The following is a 22,776-nucleotide window of genomic DNA, read 5'->3' as shown; positions in this document are numbered from 1 at the left end:
CATTTTCTCTTCGGTTTTTCTCTGCCACTCCTTCATGGTATGATGACCAATTAATATGATGACAAATAATCATATAGGTATTATTAAAGTCTGATCAGACAGAAGACATAATCAGACCAACATCCCCGAAGGAACTAGCTGATGAAAGAAAAGGTAACATACATCCTAAGAAAGTACCAGGATATGATCTAATCACTGGACAACTGCTAAAAACCTGCCTCATAAAGCATAGTCAAATTGACCAGCATCATCAAAGATGCATTTAGATTGAGATATATGTCCCAAAATGGAATATACCTGAGGTTATAATGATACCAAAAGCAAGGAAATCCCCAAATGAAGTCTCCTTATACATGGTGTTTCATTAATAATTGTCCATATAGTAACTGGAGAAACCTCAGCACAAAATACGAAGATTTAACCTAAAACACTTAAATAAAATGTGGTTCCTTACTGAGTTACAGGGTGTTTTATCTAAAAACTTAAGAACTATTTTTGCTCAGCATTTTAAAACTATTTGACGCATCGTTTTCATACTTGGCAGAAAGTGCAACTACTAGACACCCTACTAAATTATGATAAACAAACGTTTCTAGCTACTGCCAGAGGCGTACGACAGGGGATGGTGAATGGTTGATCCTTCTCAAATTCTACGCCACTGGAGGAATTACTATTTTAGTGCCATTTTTAGATTTTCCGATACTTTCTACGTAAATAACATACTCTTCATTGGTAACGATAAAGTCATTAGTTTTCGAGATATTTGAAGTTAAATATGAAACGGCACAGTTATTTTGATTAATTTATGATATGATTCATATGATTAAAATTTAAAAATTATTTGTAACCAGTACTTTAAAACTATTTGGCGTATTGTTATCATACTTGACAGAAAGTGTAGGTACTGTACACCCTACTAAATTAAGATAAATAAACGTTTCTAGCTTCTACCAGAGGCGTACGACAGGGGATAGTGACTGGTTGACCCTTCCCAAATTCTACGCCACTGACGAAATTGGTATTTTAGTTTAATTTTTTGATTTTGCAATACTTTTTATGTAAATAATATACTCTTCATTCGTAACGATAAAATGATTAGTTTTCGAGATATTTGAGATTAAAAATGAAGCGACACAATACATTAATCAAAATAACCGTTTCGTTTCATTTTTAACTTCAAAGATCTCGAAAACTAATGACTTTATCGTTACGAATGAAGAGTATATTATTTTCACAGAAAGCATTGGAGAATCCAAAAATTGAACTAAAATAGCAATTTCGCCAGTGGCGTAGAATTTTGAAAGGGTCAACCATTCACTTTCCCCCGTCGCACGCCTCTGGTAACAGCCAGAAACGTTTGTTTAACATAATTTAGTAGTTTGTACAGTACCTATACTTCCTGCCAAGTATGAAAAGGATACGTCGAATAGATTTAAAATGCTGAGCAAAAATTTTTTAAATTTTTAGATTAAACACCCTGTAACTCAGTAAAGAACAACATTTTATTTAAGCGTTTTAGGTTAAATCTTCGTATTTTGTGCTAAGGTTTCTCCAGTTACTATATGGACAATTATTAATGAAACACCCTGTATAGCTCATTATCACTTTTCCCAGTGATGTCCAAGCTCTTTGATAAACACCTGCTAAAAAGAATGAAAAAATCGATAATAGAAGAGAAATAATTCCAAAGCACCAATTTGGCTTTAAAAGTTAACATTCTACGATTGATCAGCTACACAGAATTACCAACATAACTCAAAAATCATTAGAAAAAGAAAGTCTGTTCTACAATCCTTTTAGACTTAGCTAAGGCCTTCGACAAAGTATGGAATGAAGGTTTAATCTACAAACTCAAAATTCTTATCTTATCTAGTCTAAACACTATTCAGAAATTTCGCATCCATACATATCTGACAGATATTTCATAATTAAGCAAGAACACGTATACACCGATTTAAAAGAAATCAAAGCAGGAGTCCCTCAAGGAAGCTTGTTAGGTCCGATCCTCTACCTGGTATACACATACGACATACCTGAAATAGAAATTGATACTATAGCCACATTTGCAGATCACACTGCTATCCTAGCAGTAGGTGATACTAGCGAAGAGCAGCAGAAAAATTACAGTTGTCAATAAATAAAATCCAGAATTAGACTAAAAAATGGAAAATCAAACTAAATGAATCTGAATCAATTCATGTTAATTTTATAAATAAAAAAATACAAAACATTCCAATTAGAATAAATGATGCCGCAAAATGCTTAGGTATCACACTTGATGCAAGACTTCGCTGGAAAGTCCATATTAAAAAGAAAAGAGAATAACTAGGTATCCGATACAAAAAAATTATTGGCTGATAGAAAACAACTCAGCATTGTTCATACATAAACAACTGCTATATAAACAAAACTGAGGCCCTTATGGACGTATGGTTGCTACCTCTGGAGTTTTGTGCCCATTGTAGTAATATCCGGATCATCTAGAGATTCCAGAATAAAGTGTTAAGGATACCAAAGATAAGAAATGTCAACCTCCACAAAGATCTTGAGATGAAAGATGTAGATAAAGTTATCAAGAAGATGGCAGGTAGTCACCATCCAGCTCCTCGCTAATACTGGGTTAGAAAGAAGACTGAAATGAAGAAAACCATTTGAGTTAGTGTAAGTGTTAACTAGTGTAAAGTGTAGTGCTATGTTGTGTGTCAGCTATAGTGAATACTCGTTAGGTAAAATAAGAGGACACCATAGGGTTAAGCCCCTATAATTTATGTATGATTTGGTAATTTAAGTCAAAGAAGAATTCATAATTGGTTAACTGTGACCAGATTTCAGTAGTATAAACACACCATAGGTGTATGATAAAAAAATATTGTGATTGTGAAAATGAAAATTTAATTTAGTAGCAGGTTTTACTTTTTTCAGTGTAGTCTGTTTATCTATTGCAACCAAATCTTAAAGGGCGACAAAACGGAGCTAATGGTTCTTTTAAAATTAGGTCACTTCCATAGCTTCTATTTTTCCTATTTTCGCTTATGGCAAACTTATTTTACTTTAAAAGAGTTACATGGATTATTTCACCATAAAAACAAAGATAAACTCATCTCCGTCGGTACATTAGTTAAATTAGAAAGTTTGTTAGTACTAAAAGTTATTGTTAGATTAAAACGCTTTTAAGAATGCCTAGGAATAATAGGACCAATTAATAAAATTAATCTAACCTTATTGATTTGGAGCTTTGTAGAAACGAAGAAAGAGGATTATTGGATAGAAAAAACAGTGATAATGAAATTGTAGGGTTCTAATTCCGGGATCTCAATCAGAAATCAGGGTATAATGGTGAAAATTTCTCCAGTTGTAATAGACTTCTGTAAATTGACAAAAATTTGCTCTAATTATGTATTATCCAACGGACAAATTGGAAATATTTGTAAACTTCGATCAATTGTATAGTTACAGCAGATATTATGGCGTTTTGCTTTATTTAAACGAAAAATTTAAAATATTACGTTCAAATAATTTTGTCTGTTATATTTTTAATGTGATACTGGTTCATGATTATCTTTTTATTATTTATATTTTTATCATATCATAATAGTATAATGTTGTTCTGAAGCTATTTTCTTGTGGCATTTTTGCAAGTAACTAGTTTTGAGGGAAAATAAGCCACAATTTTACTAAAAAAAATGATTTTATTAACGTTTCGACGCCCAAATCGGGTGTCGTTGTCAAAACATAAAAAATATTAATGAACTAAACAAAAATTTTGTTGCTTAGTAAAAAAAAATCTAATAATTTATTTAATCAAACTCATTTATATCGGCAATTCAGACATATATTATACATTTTAAAGTAGAAGACTTTAAAATGATATTGCCAATATTTATGAGTTGCATTCCTGGGACGACTTTATTGAAAGATAGTTCATTAGATTACAAGAAATCAACCCCAACTCAAGAATATCCGTCACAAAAGAAAGAAAACAAATATTCTCTCAAAAGAGAAAAATCAAAGAAGCGGCTGTAATTATGCTAAATGAAACCAATTGTGTCGCAAATTCCTCGGTAGAATGCAGTAGGATGTGGTTACCCATACTAAAAGAGGAAGTCAATAAAAAGAAAATATCAGGATTAGTAAGTCAATAACATATCGAGTACATATTTTATATTTTAGTATTGTTTATATATCTATGTATTATTAATATTATTTATAATTTAAAATAACATATGTACATATTAAGGTCACAATTTGGTATTAATTTTGAGAGTAAATTAAAGTAAGACCTAATACTTACGATGTCGGGATAGTATCACGAGGTTTTTTCCTGGTTTTCCCTCGTGATTTACTATGGAATCTCTAGCGCGAGAATTTAACTGTCACCATTGCATGTGGTTGTCTTTTTAAAAACAGATCACATTAAGGTTATGATTTTTTTGTGACGGATATTCTTGAGTTGGGGTTAATTTCATGTAATCTAATGAACTATCTTTCAATAAAGTCGTCCCAGGTACGAAACTCATAAATATTGGCAATATCATTTTATAGTTTTCTACTTTAAAATGTATATAATATAATATATGTCTGAATTGCCGATATAAATGAGTCAGATTAAATAAATTATTAGAAGATTTTTTTTACTAAGCAACAACATTTTTGTTTAATTCAATTTTTTGTATTTTGACAACACCCGATTTGGGCGTCGAAACGTTAATAAAATCATTTTTTAGTAAAATTGTGGCTTATTTCCCATCAAAACTACATTAATAGTATACTTAATGGTCCACACAGTTATAAAGACAAAAAGAAAACGTTAATAACTTCTTAATATATATACTTATAGAGATTCGGGTTAGAACGTCCTGCGACGTTGTCCGATGCCAATTGCCACCTCGGCCTATCATTACAATATTCTTCTCTCAATCCTCGTTCGCTCATTGATCTTCTAACTCCTTCCGTCCACGATTTCTTTGGCCTTAATGGTTTCCAATGTTCCGGTGGTATCCACTTTACTACTTTTTTTGGTAGTCTTTCTTCTGGCATTCTCTGAACATGCCCATACCATGTAAGCTCTTTTCTCTTTATGTAGTCGTTCACAGTTTCTTTTAGACCCATTTCTTCTTTTATTGTGTTGTTTTGAACCCTATAAGTTTTGTTTTCTAGCTACTCTTCTTAATCCATCCATTTCTGTGGCTTCTATTTTCCTTATTTTAATATTCTTGAAGACGCCACGTTTCAGATCCGTACCAGTGTGCTTTTTTTTATTGTGTCATATATTCCTCAATTTTCTTTGTTTTCCCATTTTAGTACTCCATAATATTCCATTCAGAGATTTAATTAATTTTCTATCTTTATTTATTCTACTCTCTATCTCTGCGTCATCCGTTCCTTCTTTGTTAAAATTTTTTTCCAGGTATCTACAGTATTCACATCGTTTTATTGTTTTCCAGTTGCAGATCAGTAGTTTCCTCTCCTATGCAGAGGTATAATGTCTTAATAACATTTATTATTAAAGCTACAAAATATGAAAGTAAATTAATATACATAACTACATAACATTATTTTTATTGAATTAACATAAAACTGGCAATTCCGGAAAGATCCAGTGATAGATAGACTGCCAGCAGCAAATGTTGATCATGTTTCATTGTCTGCGTATCAAATTTATGTAAGGAAAAGCCAGATCCAGAAGGTATGCCAGCATCCAGTAAACCTCATTTTTTGAAGATATACTACCCTCTATATATCCTTTAGTAACTGACGTACTTCGATCCACCATGTCGCTTCAACGTTGCTATACTAGTTCCCGCGTCTGCCAGAAATGCTCGACGCAGTCAGTAACTTGTATACGTGTCAGGATAACTCAAACCCAGATATTTTACAATGACCAAGGGGATTTTTTCAAATGTATTTTTTCCAACTGATTGTACAGTACAGTGACCTTGTCTACATGTCAGAAAAAATCTTTTTTCTGAACAACCATATGGCCGTAAAGACGTGTAATCCCATATCAGCTTCAAACTATTCATTTTGTCTTCGTCAATAATGGTAAGAGCGTCTTTGTCTCTTACCACAAAAACTGATTTTATATCTTCTACGTGAGTAATTAGCATACTCACAAGTTGTTGTCGTCGACATCTACCAAATACACCAAATATTAATGCAACTTTGTTCATTAAAAACAGAGCTCATTCGTTGCTTCATGGCTAAATTTTAAAACATCTGCTCTAGACACAACTTTAGACTTTGGCTGATATCCTTTCAAGTAGGGATGGCGGTTGTTGACAAAAAAACCGGTTTTCGGTTATACCGGTTTTTTTACTTACGGTTTAACCTGGCGGTTATAACCGGTCAAAAAACTCAATTATCCCAAAAATCGGTTTTCGGTTTTTTTAATTAATAGCAAATACCCAATAGGTTTTACATTTATATTGCACTTTATTTTACTCAATTTTCCTCCCGAAAAATTCCCCAACCAGTTCAACCTAAAAATTTTCCCAGGCGCTTTCAAATTACCCTAAAATTGGACGAAAGTACCCCAAATCTGGCAACTCTGATTCGTCGCTCTCTGTAGACGGGGTCGGTGTGTATTGTATTGTCAATAATTGGGATATTCCCAAAAGTGATGATCCTACCGATCTACCGAAATGACCCTTGGATCTACCGAGTTTAAAAAAATATCCAAATGCACTTATATTTTACTTAAAAATAAATTCGATAACCCGATTCATCTTTTATTTCTATTACCATCAAAAAAATTTCAGTAGTATTTTTAATACGTTTGTATAATACCTTTTACTTCCTAAGAATTTTCTATTGTTTAAAAATTACATAATGGAGATTCCTAATCCTATTTCGGTATTCACAATCATCATACAAGAGTCTCAAGTACTCAAGTATAAACAATTATATTAGTGATGATGGTTGGAATATCGATTTCAACCAGATTTTACAGTTTTATGTAAATGTTATCATCTAAATAACTATTCCCGAACTATAATAAAACTTAATTGTTTCATGTTTACCCCTGCCCCCCTGTATATATTGATAATTGTCTAATTCCTCAATCCGAGGACGCTAAATATCTTGGCATGCACTTGGATAGCCGTCTAACTTGGAAAAACATATTTTTAACAAACGAAAACAGCTGGGACTTAAATTGAGAAATATGTATTGGCTCATTGGACGCAATTCAAACCTATCTTTGAATAACAAAATTTTACTCTACAAGTCCATCCTCAAGCCCATATGCACTTATGGGATTCAGCTATGGGGCACTGCCAGCGTCTCCAATACAAACATCTTACAGAGATTTCAAAACAAGGTGCTGCGTGCCATAGTCAATGCGTCATACTATGTATCCAACGAGATGATTCAACACGACATCCCCCTAGAATCCGTGAAAGAAGCCATACAACGTTTTAGTGCTAAATACTGTGAACGAGTGCTAGTGCATCCTAATGCGTTTGCTTGATAACTAAATGTGCTGCTACTAAATCTTTGAAGTGCGTAGACTAAAACGGCAATTGCCGTCCGACTTGTTCAACTGAACATAATAAGTGTATTCAAACTAATAACATTTTAATTTTAGAATTGTAAAGAGGTTACTCACTGGAGTAACTCTCTACATGTCTGTATTTTTTGCCATAACAAATGCTTAATGCCCAATGGGCAGATTGTTGTACTCAATGGAGTTAATAAAAAAAATTGTTTCATAAAAGCTGATGTGGCACTTTCGTCCAGTTCTTTAAAACGCCGCCGGTTTAAAACTCCAGTTTAAATAAAATATGTGAATTATATTTGTTTGGGTTAATTACTTGGCAGATTATTAAATAATCTGCGAAACTATAAATTTTATAATAATATACATATGATTGGGATCTAAAAAAGATAGAAATCTTAGGTAATCAGAGGTAACTTTTTCGGTTTTTCACCGGTTATTACATTAAAAAGAAAAACCGGTTATAACCGGGACAAAAAAATAACCGGTAAAACCGGTTGTTGCGAATTAAAAAAACCGGTTTTAGGTTATAACCGGTAGGTTTTTCCCATCCCTACTTTCAAGACACTCGGAGAGCTATGAAACGGAGAGTTCTTAACATTAAGCTCAGTGATCGCAAATCCAATGACGAAATAAGAAGACGATCAAAACTTACAGATGTGATTCAAAAGATTACCATGTTAAAATGGAACTGAGCAGGATGGATAGGAAGAATGGAAGACAACCGTTACACGAAGCTAATTCTTGAATGGTGACCAAGGGCAAGTAAGAGAAGTAGAGGCAGACCTCAAACCACATAGACTAATGACATCAAGAGAATGGCTGGCCACTAGTGATATTGATTATAGTTACTTTCGAGTATTCGTTACAAATCGTTACTTTTGTATAAAGTAATCATTTACAGTATTCGTTACTTTGATTACTTTGATTACTTTTGTATTTGAGTACCGGTAATCATATCGAGAATCGCATTTGTCAGTACATATTTTGTATTAGTCTTAGTAGGATACTTTGATTACCTACTATGATTAACTATTTTTAATGGGAAATAAGCCACAATTTTAATAAAAAAAATGATTTTATTAAGGTTTGGACGCCCAAATCGGGTGTCCTTGTCAAAATATAAAAAATACTATGATTACTTTTGTATTTTTGTACAAGATATAACAACTATCTTCACCGATCTATTTAATGGATAGAAATTAAATGACATGTAATCTATTATGTTAAAAATTATTAAAAACAAGGGGTGCACGACATAATTTTGTCCAGGCTAATTAATAATTAAAAAAATTATTCTGTTTGCATCAATTAAGTGCCAAAAACAAACCCTCGAAACTAGACGACGTACCTTAACAGTAACCCTGGGCACCCAGGTGCTTCGGTTCTGATTGCATATTCGTATTCAGTGACCCAATTACCCCAAAAAAAGAAAATCTGGCCCTTAATATACTGATTTTAACATGTTTATGCATTTTTCGATGCGTTTTATACACTTTAAAATGTAATAATGCATTTCCACCCATTTTTCTATAGTAGACTTTTTTCCAGACGTCATCCTAATCCTAAATCCTAAATCATAGTCTAGAAATATTATAATTTTTGCATTTTTTCCGGTCAATCTAAGCTATTTTTTTTTTCTAGGCCTGATAAGAATAGTGTGTATTTATTATTAAAATATAATGTGCTGCTTTTTTATTTTCGAAGGAACGAACATTTGTAAAGTTCTGTGAATTATCTACCTCGACAAATCGTATAGACATCTGTTTCTGGGTGCATGCTTTGTTAAATGATATACCTCCCTCTGTTTCAGCTATTTCTCAGAGCCCTGTAATCCTGTAAAACTCTTCATAGTCTCCATAGCGTTCGCCCTTCATAGATAGAATTTTAGTTAACTGTATTGACAAAAGTTAGTTAACTGTATTGATAAAACTCGTGGAATACCGGTCCGATTCAGATATCAACCGATTGTAGATACAATAGGTACTCAAATCTGATACGATCGGTACGAAGTAATAAGAGTAATCAAAGTAATCAAAATAACGATTTGCCTCTCGGTATAGTAATCGTTACTTTTGGTATTCGTAAGTAACGAGTACTTTGTAATGAATAGATACTTTTTCAACATCACTACTGGCCACGAATTGATGCACATTCTATAAAATCTTGAACATTGGTTAAATGAGAAATGCAATTAAATAGATAATCTGTAAGCGTTACACGGCTCGTTTAACATACATATAAATATATGTATTTATAGCTGCACTATGCAAATGACCAAATTGTAATTGCACAGGAAAAGGAAGATCTTGAATATATGGTAATAAAACTGATAGAAGAGTATATAAAATAAGGTCTGGAGGAGAATACCAAAAAAAACTCAATATCTATCACAAGGAAGGGAAGAAACGGAGAACCTGAACCTGAAACAGAAGACAATTGCAAGCTGCAATGAATACATATCGGGAATAAAACCAGCGAGTACAGCACGAAACGAAGAAAATATTAAAGACAGGATAGTAAAGGGGAAACAGGTGATAGGAGCCCTGAATTCGGTACTGTGGCAAAAGAATATAAGAGCACAAAATAAAAAACGAATTTTCAAAACAATATTAAAACCAGTGTTAACCTATGGAGATGAAGTCTGGCAATTAACCAAAAAGTACAAAGATAAATTACTAACCATTGAGATGGATTTTTGGAGAAGGTCAGCAAGAATAAATGAGAAAGACCAGCAACTACATGGATAAAGGACATCTTCGAAGCGATGTCGGAAAGAAACTTAAGAGAGGAAGACTGCCAACTGCCGACCGATCATATTATCCGTATGTACGCCAATGGTGAATATTAAATTCTTAGTTTTATGTCAAAAAATCCGCAATAGCTATCTCTTAAAATCTACCAAATTTCATTTGCATATCTCAACTGGTTTTAAAGCAATAAATAAATCGTCAGTTTGTAAGAAAAAATTGATCCCGTATCTCGGAAACAAAACATTTGCAAACATGCGTTTATTGACAATAAAGTCAATTGACAATTAAGTCAATGCGTTTATTGACAAAAATAATGACAATTAAGATAGTTGTCATTATTTTTCATGCAGAATTACCCCTTAAAGTTTGTCGCACTTATTTAGAAACACTGTGTATTGATGAAGAACATGTCTAGTTGTTATAGTACCTAACTTTTTATTATCCAACATAAACGAATGAATAAAGAAAAATAATGTTAAGAAAGCTTGAGGCTATAGTAGGGTTTTAATTTCAGTATTTTATAAATGCTAGAATGTTCCACAGGGTATGCGAACTTTGAGAAGAAACACAGTTTGATTGGTACACCCGGTATATAATGAAAATTTACCTGTTTAACAACAATATTATTACAGTGGTATTGCTAAAGAATCGGGCTATAACATGTTCAAAAAATCACTTAAATCGGCCAACAGGTTTTGAAAATATGAGACATCAAAAATGACCAAATTTTTAAGTGGGCCGATTTCTATGCACGTAAGAAATGAATATTAAAGAAATCACCGGACATTCAGTTTTTCCTTGGGTTTATCTTTTCTTTTATCCTCCTTCTATAAGTACAAACTTAATGCATATTCCTACCCTCTATATATTTGACTCAAATATTAATGTCTCCTCATTTTTTTAATGATTTCCTTCCGATCCTTACGTTTCATAAAATTTATTGTATTTCATTTGAATGATATTATTACATTAAATTGGGGGTATAATATTATTTTCCATTGAAATCCTCTAACAATAATAAAGAGTCTGAATCAATAAAAGCATAATTAAATTATAAACGATAGTAGTCAAACACACAAAACCTAAGACTGAACAAAAAAAAAAGATTTAAAGCTGTACAAATAAACTGACAGAAGATTAAATAGCCCCAGAATTAGGTGAATACCAATTTCTTTTATTTCTCTCCACAATGCTTTACTCATTTGACAGAAAACATGAAATAATTATGAATCTTTCGATATCCAATTTCGTTTGATCCTTGAATAAAGCTTTTTATTTTCAATTAAATTTGTATAAAACTAATCGAATTTCAGAAGAATAGCTGCAAAAAAAATGAAGATCTGCTCAATTTTACTCCTCGTTTAATTATTTATTTACTGGAACTACATCGGTTTTTTATTGAGTTATAATCCGGACAGTTCAGAAATTGAAGTTACTTTTATACCAATTTAAATAGACTTATGTATGACAATTTGTATGACTTTTTATAAAGACTACTTGAAATGTTAAATTGTTGAAGCAATAAATCATCAGTTGTGAGTTGAATGTTTTTAACAATTGGGTAATGCATTTAAATTAGGATAATCCTAAATCTTAGAAAAATGTTTTTCAACAAATATTTCATTTATCATATGTTCAATTGTACCGGGTGTCCCAATAAGAATGGCTCTCGGCCATATCTCAGGAACCGTTTATGGTACAACTTTGAGAAAAAAATATTTATAACAAAAGTTGCCTCGGGAAAAGCCTGGAAATTATTTTCATAATTGTAGGTTCACCGCTAGAGGGCGTAATTAAATATCAAAAATTAAAAAATCACAATTTTACAAAATTTGCCTAAAGAAAGGGCACTGGAAATACGATCCACGTATTCTTCATAAAATTCTGCGCATATTTGATTTCACAAGTTTAAGTCTACCTTTAAATTTTAAACGTAACTGTTACTGTCACCGGTAAACGAAGTTAAGGAAAGGTAGTGTGCTGTAGAAAAAACAAAGAAACATTTTTTAGATGTAAACGTATATTAATTAAAACAACAGTAGGACAAACAACACTATAAAATATAACGAAGTAATAAAAACAACTACTTAGTGACGACTTAATTGTTCAAATTATGGCCCATAATTTTCTATGTAAGTATTTACTCTTTAAGAGTATATTGAACAGCAGTCTCAATTTCTGCTCTCGCAATGCTTTGCATGGCGTTTCCTACTCTCTGGATCATGTTTTCTCGAGTAGTGGGCCTAGCGGCAAAAACAAGGTCTTTAATCCGCCCCCATAAATTAATAAAAGTCTAAAACAGTTAAATCTGGTGATATGGCTAGCCAAGAAATAGGCTTCCACGTCCTATCCATCTATCAGCAAATGACTTAACTAAAAATTCTCTTACTACTCTGGAAAAATGCGAGGGACAACCATCGTTCTGAAACAACATGGACCTACGAACTGCTAGCGGCACATCGTTCAGAAGAAGAGGCAATTCATTCCTTAAAAAATTAGATAGCGTTCACCAATAATAGTATTATCGAAAAGAAAGGGTCCAATGATCTGACTATCACCAGATTTTACTGTTTGGTGTGGGGATGGTTTGGTATTTCACTTTTATTTAGGTATGGGGATGGATTAAAGACCTTCTTTTTGCAGCTAGGCTTTCTCGAGAAAAAATGATCCAGAGAACTCGAAACCCCATGCAAAGCATTTCGAGAGCCGAAATTAAGACTGCTGTTCAATCTACTCTTGAAAGAGTAAATACTTGAATCAAAAATGATAGGCAATAATTTGAACATTTAAGTCGTCACTAAGTATTTGTTTTTATTTCTTTGTTATATTTTATAGTGTTGTTTGTCTTATTGTTGTCTTAATTAATGATATATAGGGTGTTATAATACTGTATAGGGTGACATAAAGATAAAAAGAGGTGTGCGACAGGGATGTATATTGTCCTCATTATTGTTTAATACATATTCAGAGCACGTTATGAACCTAGCGCTAACGGACATAGACGAGGGAATACTTATAAACGGAGAACGATTGAACAACATAAGATACGCTGATGATACTGTCATTTTTGCAGACAGTCTTGAAGGTCTGCAGACACTTGTCTCCAGGGTGGCAGAAGTAAGTAGCAGGTTTGGGCTTGATTTTAACATCAAAAAAAACCAAATACATGGTTATAAGCAAAAATAGGATACCACCTGGTCAATTACTAGTTAACTAACAACCTATAACACAAATCACCAACTTTTGTTATTTGGGTGCAAACTTAAATTAACAGGACCAATCGACGGAAATTAAAATAAGGATGGAGAAGGCAATATCAGCTTTCGTCAAAATGAAAAAAATATTTAACAGCCACGATATAAAATTGGAAATAAAAGTTCGTTTACTAAAATGCTACGTATTCTCCGTTCTTTTATATGGCGTGGAGTCATGGACCTTAACTGAAGCATCACTGAAGAGACTCGAAGCATTTGAGATGTGGTGCTATAGGCGCATGTTGAGGATTTCCTGGATAGACAGAGTTACCAACGAAGAAGTTCTACATAGAATGGGTAAAGAGCGCGAACTAGTCGTAACCATAAAACGTCGCAAACTGGAATACCTGGGCCATATAATGCGCAATGAACAACGATATGACCTACTTCGGACCATACTTCAAGGTAAAGTGCATGGGAAAAGAGGTCCAGGACGAAGAAGAATATCCTGACTGCATAACCTGCGAAAATGGTTTAACTTAACCACTATCGGACATTTCAGGGCAGCAGTCATTAAAGTCAGAAAAGCCAAGTTAGTGTCCAACATTCGTAACGGATAGACACCATAAGAAGATATAGGGTGTCAATTTAAAAAGTTGCCACCCCTATAATTTGGTCCCTATAGAAAATCTAAAAATATACAAAAATACGTCAAATTTATTTGTGAGGGTGACATTTTATAGACCAGTTTTCACCTAAATTACACTAACCCTCTAGCGGGGGGGGGACACAACCCCCAAAATCTTTAATGGAAATGGGGGTTGAGTGATACCTCATTTTAAAGGTCGTTTGATTACCTTTTCAAAAATACCACATACATTATATTTCTTTTCAGTAATTTTAATTTTTTTATAATTAATTTTAATAATTAAATATCGAGTTAAGGACTCTAAAAAGTTTTTGGAGTATTGAACTCCAAATTGAATTTTTTTGGGGTGTTGAAGTATTTAGAGTATTTTTTGAAGTATTTTTGGAAAAATCTAGTAAAACCGTACAGGTATTAAGTATAGAGTTCAGAACTCCAAAATTTTTTAGAGTATTGAGTCCAAGATTTTTTCAAAAGTACTGAAAAGAAATATAAGCTATATGGTATTTTTGGAAAGGTAATTTAATGACTTTCAAAATGAGGTATCACTCAACCCCCCTTTCCATTAAAGATTTTGGGGGTTGTGTGCGCCCCTGCTATAGGGTTGATGTAATTTAGTTGAAAACTGTTCTACAAAATGTCCCACTCACAAATAAATTTGACGTGTTTTTGCATATTTTTAGATTTTCTATAGGGACCAAATTATAGAGAATGGCAACTTTTCAAATTGACACACTGTATGTTGAGATATGGAAAATGTTTTTTTTTCCGTAGCACACTACCTTTCCTTAACTTCGTTTACCGGTGACAGTAACGGTTAGGTTTAAAATTTACATGTTTCTTAAGATATCTCGAGACAGAAAAAAGGTATCGACATGTGGTTTTCGCTATTCTGTTACTAATTTGATCTAATTTTGTAATACAGGATTAAAAATGCATACTTGTATTTAATATTTTTCAAAGAAAACTAGATTTCTGAAAATAATTAAATATCGCCTCCTAGCTGGCATGTTACTTAATATGCTGTTCGAAATTATAACTCTTAGCCAAGCCGCACACCAAAGAAACATGAAACGAAAAACATGAAACATGAAACGAAAAACATGTTTCATGAAAAGAAAACACTGCTAAAAAAATCTCAAAGTCCGCCTACTAATGAAACGAGTGTGATTCATGCTCATGACACATTTTTATTTTCGGAGAGTCTCATAAATGGCCGGATATATATTTGTTTAGCAGTGGTTTATTTCCATGAAACGTAATTTACGTTTCATGTTCCTTTGATGTGCGGCCGGGCTTACATTGACGAAAACGAGCTGTTTCCAATAAGAATAAGTTTATAAAATTCGATTTAGCAGAACCGGACTTACAGCCATTTTTTCATAACAAGATTCCCACTCACACCACCTCTTATTTGCAAAGGTAGACTTAAACTTGTGAAATCAAATATGCGTAGAATTTTATGAAGAATACTATGATCCGATTTTCAGTACCCTTTTATTAGTTAAATTTTCTAAAATTTTGATTTTCAATTTTAAATATTCAATTACGCCCCCTAGCGGTGAACCTATAATTAAGAAAATAATTTCTAGGCTTTTCCCCAGGCAACTTTTCTTATAAATATTTTTTTCTCAAAGCTGTAATATAAACGGTTCCTGAGATATGGCCGAGAGCCATTCTTATTGGGACACCCGGTACATAAAAATGATGTATCATACTACAAGTTAGCTTGGAATTTGGATACATACGAAGAGCACGGAGTCTGCTAAGAGCAGGTCTGATACGTATACCTGACAACTCTAGGAACACTGTTTTATTAATGGAGATACGGTGTATCAGGGGCCATATGTCTATAGAGGATGATTCTCTATAAAAGCGGTACTATACCATCTTGTACAGAGGGTGAATTCTATTTCTTCTTCTTAGCCTTGTATCGTCCATTTTTGAACACCCCCCAACTCCTATTTTTCTGCCATCGATCCATCTCATCTGTGGTCTTCGTGTTGGTCGTTTACCTTTGGAAGCTCTCCAATGTTATATTGTGACCTTCCCACGATAGTTTTTTTGTTTAGTAGTGGATAAAAGGATTTAATATTAATAGCCTTATAGACCTTATAAAAACCTATAAAATTCTTTTTTAGCAAACTTTCTAGGATAAAAAATAAAAAAGTTACGGTTAAAAAATCAATATATTTTTTTGAAAAAAAAAGGAGAAATTCAATTGGAAGCATAATAATGTAAGTTAGCGGTGTTTTTAGTCATTGTCCTTATTCATTCTTCTTTGTTTGTGTATTATTAATAGATTCCAGAAGTTTGACTGGCTTAGAATGATAGTTTTAAAAAAAGAATGTGTGTGTACTTTGTACTCACGTAAGAAGTTATATTTCTATTATATTATTTAAACGAAATTAATATACTTTTTATTTATATTTTATTTAAATATTAAACTAATTTATACTTACTACTTCTCAAACATTTTTATTAAAACAGTGCCAAAAATTAAAAAAATAAAAGAATAAAACACACACAAACACATTAAAAATGTCACAAATGATTTCTGAACATTAATTGTCGAAAAATTTTTTAACTAAAAACGTATTTTCTGAAAATAAAATTATATAATAAATATACTTACAATCATAAAATATATAAAAAAAAAAAATAAAATAATAAAAGTTTCTATTGGGATTCGAACCAGCTTATCAGCGCGGTTGGTATTGGCGTTGTATTGGGGTTCATTCGCCTTAAACGCTTCGCCACGGAGACAATGTGTCATTATGTGCGAAGATCGACTAACTAAACGGATTAAACTTTTGACTTTTGACTTTTGACTCAACTTTTGAGGTCAAAATATAATAAAAAATTTCCACCCCCTAGATGGGGTGGCAACCACCCCATGGTAAAAGCGCCTCTCTGCATAACATATATTTTGATCCTTCGGCTATCCACTACTTATTCTCAAATTTTCAAGCAAATCGATCCATTCTGAAAGCTGCAAGGTGAAAAGCTGCAGTTCCTGGACTATATTGGTTTGACCGAAGATAGAAAGTTACCGAGAAATGTAACTAGGGAAGACGACGTCTAATAGGGACAAAGGCAAAGAGAATGATAATGGTAATGAATGTAATGCTCTGATGTTTGGGAAAAAGGGCTTAAGTCATAAAATCAAAGTTTACAGGGGGAATACTTGAATGTTTCAAAAATTGTTATAAATCGCACATGTTACCTTTAACCAATTTAGTACAACAGTACCATTCAATTTACCATAATAAAATGATAATTATAGCCAGAAGACGATTTTCGTAGATTTTTAATATTTTAAATGCACTTAAGACATATAGATCTTACTATTTACTGACTTAAGACCTACTGACCGCGACTTTTCTATATCTATATTTTTGTGTATCTACCATTGAAAGTGATTAAAATGGATTGGTAATTAAAACCAAAACAGCATTAAATATTTTACTGACAAAATATTGACAAATGAATATGTTTTTTAACAAATAATTATTAATAAAAATAAAAAAGTAATATAAAAGTAAACCAGATCTAGAAAATAAAAATGATTATTATACCAAAAGTCTTTCAGATCTCTGGATCTATTTCCTCGAGATCCGGATCAATTTCCGGTATATTTAGGGAAATTGGAAGATCCCTGTAAAATTGATGGAATACCGGAGGTATTAAATCAATTAGATCTAGTAGATCTTTCTTTTTTTCTTTTGTGATAGGAAGAGGACCCGTGTACGCAGAAGTGACATTAATTGTGTGACCGCGACCTCTCCTTCTTAACGACATACGTTTAAAAGGTGTATCAGATTTTAGTGATGTACTATATTCGAATTGACCGAATATCCGGCCATAAATCAACCATTGGCACTCACGCCATAAAAAACGCTCACCGCTGTTATTTTTGTGTTTTTGGACTAATGGACCCTTTAATAGTTCTGCGAAGTCCAAAAATTCGTTTTGTTCCATTTCTACTATTTTAAATTTATTACTGGTACATCTAATTAATGTAGACCAGTCGTGAGGATGGGCTATTAAAGTAGCACTCTTTTTTTTCTTTTTTTCTATTAAAGAATGATCTGCATCACATTCCATTCTGGTGTGGCCGGGTATTAGAAATTTGTGGTGAATTTCTTCTATTGTATTTTTCTGTTGTAATAGATAGGTAAACATAGCGGCTACGTGTGAGTTCTTGTTCTGTCCTCCACATGTGTCAGAGTATAGAACAATTTTTTTGACTGAATCTGGTAAATCCATTATTTCTTTATAGAGACACGATGCAATTTCGTTTGCGCCACGCTTGGCTAAAGTTTCGTGCCATAAATAACAAGATGCCTTGCCTGTAGCGCAATCGTGAATGGTCAAGTTATATGTCCAATACAACCTTTTGTAAAATGCCACAGAGGTTTCTAGATCTGGCGTTGGAAGACACTGCTGTAAATCAAAGGTGTAGCATTTAATGGATGGATCAATCTGAGCTCTTGCTTTGTCCTCTTTCTTTGTGTTATACGCTAAGTCTGCTGCCTCATGATGTGAATTGGTCTCTTCCACAATCATCTGTTTTTGTTCCTCATTATCACAAACTTCCAGTTTCATCTTGTATACATCACATTTGTGACACGTATCAGTTTTTCTTTCTTTAAATTTTAATTTCATTTTGTGAAATTGTTCCTCGTATAGGGTCCTAGAAACTGGCTCAGTTACTGCCTCGCGATAAAGTTCATACATTTTTTTCAAACTAAGATGATTGGGAAGATACTTGTTAATGTTGTCTCTGCGAGTATAGTGACTTTCGTATTGCGGGAATGAGTCAATATGATTTATAATTAACTCTCTCATATGTTCGGTTTTTTTGTTTCCAGGTGATTTTCTTCCTCGTTTATCTGCATCTGTAATACCTGATCTGTAGTTACCTTTGTTAGTTAATGCAATTCTTACAAATTTCTCCTTTTCATCTAAAATATCCATAAAACACGTTTTACATACAACACGACGTTCACCTTTGTACTCTAAATGGTATGTATATGTGACTTGTCTGGATTTGGCTGAGTCTTCATTTCTTTTTCTTGTTGTCATAGTATTTTTGCACGTAACTAAGCCACTAATGTACTGTGTCCGCCTATCGTGAGTCCCAAGTGACCAATATTCTTGAAATATTGTCTGCCTTACATCAAAGGTAAAGAAATCTGCACATTTCGATCTACATGGTTTCAATGTCTCTTTTACCATTCTTTGAGCTACATGCTTTCCTGTTACAGTAACATAACTGTCTCCACGATTTTTTTTATCTGTTCTTTCTTTTCGAACAACTCGAACCCAAGGTCCCACTCCTCTTTTTCGTTTTTTAATATTTGTACTTGTATCACGAGGTTCTGCTACATCTGTCTGGTCTACTAAATTATTAGTTACTAATTCATCTTCTGCTACATCTGTCCGGTCTACTAAATTATTAGTTACTAATTCATCTTCTGCTACATCTGTCCGGTCTACTAAATTATTAGTTACTAATTCATCTTCTGCTACATCTGTCTGGTCTAGTAAATTATTAGTTACTAATTCATCTTCTGCTACATCTGTCTGGTCTACTAAATTATTAGTTACTAATTCATCTTCTGCTACATCTGTCTGGTCTACTAAATTATTAGTTACTAATTCATCTTCTGCTACATCTGTCTGGTCTAGTAAATTATTAGTTACTAATTCATCTTCTGCTACATCTGTGTGGTTTACTAAATTATTAGTTACTAATTCATCTTCTGCTACATCTGTCCGGTCTACTAAATTGTTAGTTACTAATTCATCTTCTGCTACATCTGTCTGGTCTACTAAATTATTAGTTACTAATTCACCTTCAGGTAAAATATAAACGTCCAGACTAGCAATATCAATCACTTCTGTTATTTTTTCCTCAAGTTGTGAATACACAATGTTTCCTAAAATATTTAAAAATGCTGCAAAAATTACTCCAAAGAATTTCTAAAATAATCATACCTTTTGAAATGTCAGTTTGGCAATTACTAGAAGATTCCTCAGCAGGAAGGGTACCCATGTCAACAAATATTATTCCTGTTGCTTCTAATTTCTCCACTTGTGGATTGACAATGTTTTCTAAAATATTTACATGATTAGTATTTGCAATTTTATACCTCGTATACGTTGTACAATAATAGTCATGCATACCTTTTGAGCTTTCAATGTGGTCGACAGAAGCAGTGATACATGCTAAATGTGCTCTATCAATATCAATAAGTACTTCAGTTGCTGTTGTTTCAAGTTGTGTCTCTATATTATTTTCTTCTAGAATATTAAAAAAATATTATTAGTATTTAAAATCGCCTCTTAATAGCCTAATAATACCTGTTGAAATAGCTGCATAGTTGGTCATCGAATTATTACATGGCTGAGAATCATCGTTATTTTCAGTAACGGCTTGATCTGAAAGGAATATTATTCTTATGTTATTTTACTGTCACAATAAAACTTACGAGGTAGATGCAAAACAATAATCTTTAGTTTATGCCAAACAAATTTTAAAGGAAATATTTCAATACTTACCCCTTAAACTACTATGATGTACGAGTGCCATTATCTTTTCAACTCTTTTCATTTTGATAGTAATTTTTAAAAATATATACTATTAATAAACTGAAACTGTCCTATTGTTCAAATAAACTATTTAGGCTGTTAAAAACAGGTTTAACAAAATAATACAAAATGCCAACTTAAACACTTACACAGCACACAGTCGACTGTAGTATAAATACTAAGGAATGTTTATGAGTAATTTGACACATAAGTATGCATCAGATACAAAATATTTGCGGATTTTGCCAATACAACTAAAATAAAAAAGTGCTGTGCTAGAAAATAGATAACTATTTTGTAAGGAATTAAAATATATCTAATGTCCCTATTATTATTTATTATTAGCCAAAACTTTTATTTTTAGGCTTTTTGTATACTTAATATTTTTTTAAAAACATTTACCTATTGATTAAATGACCGACAATAAATTTATGTTATGTTAAACAAGGCTTATGTCAAGACACATGCCTTCTAGATCATATGCCTTCTAGATCATTAAGATCAGCAAGGCTTATGTCAAGACATATGCCTTCTAGATCATATGCCTTCTAGATCATTAAGATCAGCAAGGCTTATGTCAAGACATATGCCTTTTAGATCATATGCCTTCTAGATCATTAAGATCAGCAAGGCTTATGTCAAGACATATGCCTTTTAGATCATATGCCTTCTAGATCATTAAGATCAGCAAGGCTTATGTCAAGACATATGCCTTTTAGATCATATGCCTTCTAGATCATTAAGATCAGCAAGGCTTATGTCAAGACATATGCCTTCTAGATCATAGCAGTTATTCGCCAATATATGGTACAAGAGACATAAATTGACTTAAGTCTTATTGCCATACCATATTGAACAATCATGTTTGTGACTTTTATATCACGGTGAATAACTTTGAATTATAATGTGGTAGACTTAAACCGTTTGTACCAATAAAAAGAGCTGATTTTTTTGGTCCAGAAGGCATCAAAAAAATTTTTTGGGAAATTCTGACTTAAGCCCTTTTTCCCAAACACCAGAGAATTGATGATTATGATTATTTAAAATGTTAAGGTTACAGCTACGTCCAATTTTTGTAAATAACCTTTTTGGTATCTCCTATAATAATGGATATACCAAACTGTGTCACAAAAGTTGATCAACTGAATCAAAATGCAGAGAAAAGACCAAAAAATAATATTAGACCAGGTATCATCATCATCAATGGTGCTACAGCCCTATAAAGGAGCCTCGACCTTCCCAAGTCTATTACGCCAGTCAGTGCTATTTATTTCCAACTTTTGCCAGTTTGCTGCGCTAATTTTTCTACCATCCTCATCTACACCATCCTTATATCTAACTTTTTCCTACCCCTATTTTTACTTCCCACAGGGTGTGACATAAATATTCTCCTAGGAGGGATGTTTTAGGGTTGTTAGACCAGGTGTTACAATAAAATAGTCGGCCAATAATAGTTATTTATGTACCAATTTAGTAAAGTGACTCTTTATCGAACGAGTCTGATATTACGAGAAGAGCCAGCGTAGCGAGCGAGGCAAGTAACAAATGAGTTCGATAAGGAGTCTTTACTGACGTGGTGCATACAAAATTTTATTGCCAAGATATATTTTTTAAATTTAATGTCGTCCGAACCACTGGGGTTATTAACGACAACAATGGAAAATATATACTAAAAATAATAAAAAGAGATTTTAATATTAAGTAAATACATATGTACTAACAAAAAGTATACCTGAAAATGTTGTGATACAATTAAATGTCTTTTATTCCTATTTCCGTTAAAAACTGTATGATATTCTTGATATTTGTATTGTCTCTAAGAAGCTCAGATATGTCCCTGGGAAGGTTGAGTTTACTTGTCGTTTGCTGATATATTTGACAATCGGTTAAGATATGTTTTATTGATATAAAATAATATTTGCCAACATAATTTGATATTGGTTTTAACACTTACTTGCAATTTACAATTTAAGAACTTTTTAAATTTTAGACGTCATAATAATTTCATGACTGTGATGACAGATAACTTGCAAGATGGCCGCTTTCGATTTTTAATCAATAGTTATCAATAATGAATAATTACTAAATCGG

General features: G+C 32.6%; 2 protein-coding genes across 3 annotated transcripts in view; both read right to left on the bottom strand.

Moving 5' to 3' along the window:
• The window catches only part of LOC114325410 (lachesin-like), a 1,092,141-nt gene that overhangs the window by 795,293 nt on the left and 274,072 nt on the right, over nt 1–22,776 (bottom strand). The window lies entirely within an intron of this gene.
• LOC126893441 (uncharacterized) lies at nt 17,225–21,327 on the bottom strand. Of its 2 annotated transcripts, XM_050663641.1 has the most exons (4): nt 20,458–21,327; nt 20,281–20,397; nt 20,092–20,208; nt 17,225–20,033 (listed from the first exon to the last, which is right to left on the bottom strand). In XM_050663641.1, exons 1-4 carry the CDS (start codon nt 20,483–20,485, stop codon nt 17,677–17,679), a joined length of 2,619 nt encoding a protein of 872 aa, XP_050519598.1. In that variant the 5' UTR covers nt 20,486–21,327; the 3' UTR covers nt 17,225–17,676. The 2 variants fall into 2 exon arrangements, with proteins under 2 accessions (XP_050519598.1, XP_050519597.1); XM_050663640.1 differs by having other exon boundaries at nt 20,092–20,397.

This window comes from Diabrotica virgifera, chromosome 10 (genome assembly GCF_917563875.1).
Source record: "Diabrotica virgifera virgifera chromosome 10, PGI_DIABVI_V3a".
NCBI lineage: Eukaryota > Metazoa > Arthropoda > Insecta > Coleoptera > Chrysomelidae > Diabrotica > Diabrotica virgifera.
Note: the sequence above shows the minus strand (reverse complement) of the source record. Positions and strands in the feature narration are given on the sequence as shown.

Bases quoted from the DNA above. Each gene is read 5' to 3' on its own strand.
- LOC126893441 (XM_050663640.1), bottom strand. From the start codon at position 20,485: ATGACCAACTATGCAGCTATTTCAACAG. The intron at 20,398-20,457 runs GTATTATTAGGC...TTAATATTCTAG, and splicing joins CTATGCAGCTATTTCAACAG to AAGAAAATAATATAGAGACA. The intron at 20,034-20,091 runs GTATGATTATTT...TAAATATTTTAG, and splicing joins CCAAACTGACATTTCAAAAG to GAAACATTGTGTATTCACAA.